The sequence below is a fragment of the Propithecus coquereli genome, unplaced genomic scaffold (genome assembly GCF_000956105.1).
Source record: "Propithecus coquereli isolate 6110/MARCELLA unplaced genomic scaffold, Pcoq_1.0 Scaffold358, whole genome shotgun sequence".
NCBI classification, from domain to species: domain Eukaryota; kingdom Metazoa; phylum Chordata; class Mammalia; order Primates; family Indriidae; genus Propithecus; species Propithecus coquereli.
The window spans coordinates 2,092,891-2,094,188 of NW_012149263.1; the positions used below are offsets into that span (position 1 = coordinate 2,092,891).

Sequence of the window (1,298 nt, forward strand, 5' to 3'; positions counted from 1 at the left end):
GGCACTCTAGCCTAGGCAACAGAGTGAGACTCTGTCTCAAAAAAAAAAGCACAATGAGGTATCACTTCCCACCTGTTAGAATGATTATTATCAAAAGACAAAAGGTAAGTATTGGCAAAGATGTGGAGAAAAGGGAACCATTATACACTGTTGGCGGGAATGTAAATTAGTAAGCCATTATGGAAAACTGTATGGAGGTTCCTCAAAACACTATAACTAGAACTACCATATGATCCAGCAATCCCATGTCTGGTTGTATAGCCAAAGGATATGAAATCAGTATGTCAAAGAGATATCTGCACTCCCATGTTCACTGCAGCTTCATTCGCTATAGCTAAGATTTAGAAATAGCCTATGGGTTCATTGGACAGATGAACGGATAAAGAAAATATGATGTATATATACAATGGAATATTACTCAGCCTTGAAAAAGAAGGAAATCCTGTCATTTGTGATAACATGGATGAACATGAAGGACATTATGCTAAGTGAAATAAGCCAGGCACAGAAAGACAAGTACTGCATGATATCACTTACATGGGGAATCTAAAGTTGAACTCAAGGAAGTGGGGAGTAGAAAGGTGATTATCAGGGGCTGGGGTTGGGGGGAACAGATGTTGGTTAAAGGGTACAAAATTTCAGTTAGGATGAATTAGTTCTGGAGATCCATATTACAGCATGGTGACTACAGTTAATAATAATGTATCGGATACTTGAAAATTTCTAAGAGATCAGATCTTGAATGTTCTCACCATGAGAGAATAAGGGAGGTGATGGATATATTAATTAGTTTGACTTAGTCATTTCACAAGGTATACATATATCAAAACATCACATTGTATACCATTATATATAATTTTTGTCAATCATATTAAATATCTTAAAAAAGCTGGGGGAGGGGGACAGACATAAACATCATGTACCTTCTGATATGACACACTGAAGAAGCATACATCACTTCTGTGGTATTTCTGAATTAATGCATAACCTCAATATAATCAGAGAAGATATTGGAATCAAACCCAAATTGAGGGATATTCCACAAAATAACTGGCCAATATTTTTCAAAAATGTCTCTAACTCATGAAAGACAAGAAAAACTGAGGAACTGTTACACATTAGAGGAGACTAAAGAGAAATAACAAGTAAATGCAATGTGAGGTCCTGGACTGGATCTTGCACTAGACAAAGAACATTGGTGGGAAAATGGTGAAATTCAAATAAGGACTATAGTTTAAATATGAGTATTATACCAATGTTAATTTCCTGTTTTGGTAGTTGTACTGTGGTTATATAAT

At 35.6% G+C, this 1,298-nt stretch overlaps 1 protein-coding gene across 1 annotated transcript in view; it reads left to right on the top strand.

The window, feature by feature from the left end:
- Positions 1 to 1,298, top strand: part of ZNF829 (zinc finger protein 829) — a 27,972-nt gene that overhangs the window by 25,880 nt on the left and 794 nt on the right. Inside the window, exon 6 of the mRNA XM_012651604.1 lies at position 23. Within this exon, the coding sequence (XP_012507058.1) occupies position 23 (1 nt within the window). The remainder of the gene's footprint in view (positions 1 to 22; positions 24 to 1,298) is intronic.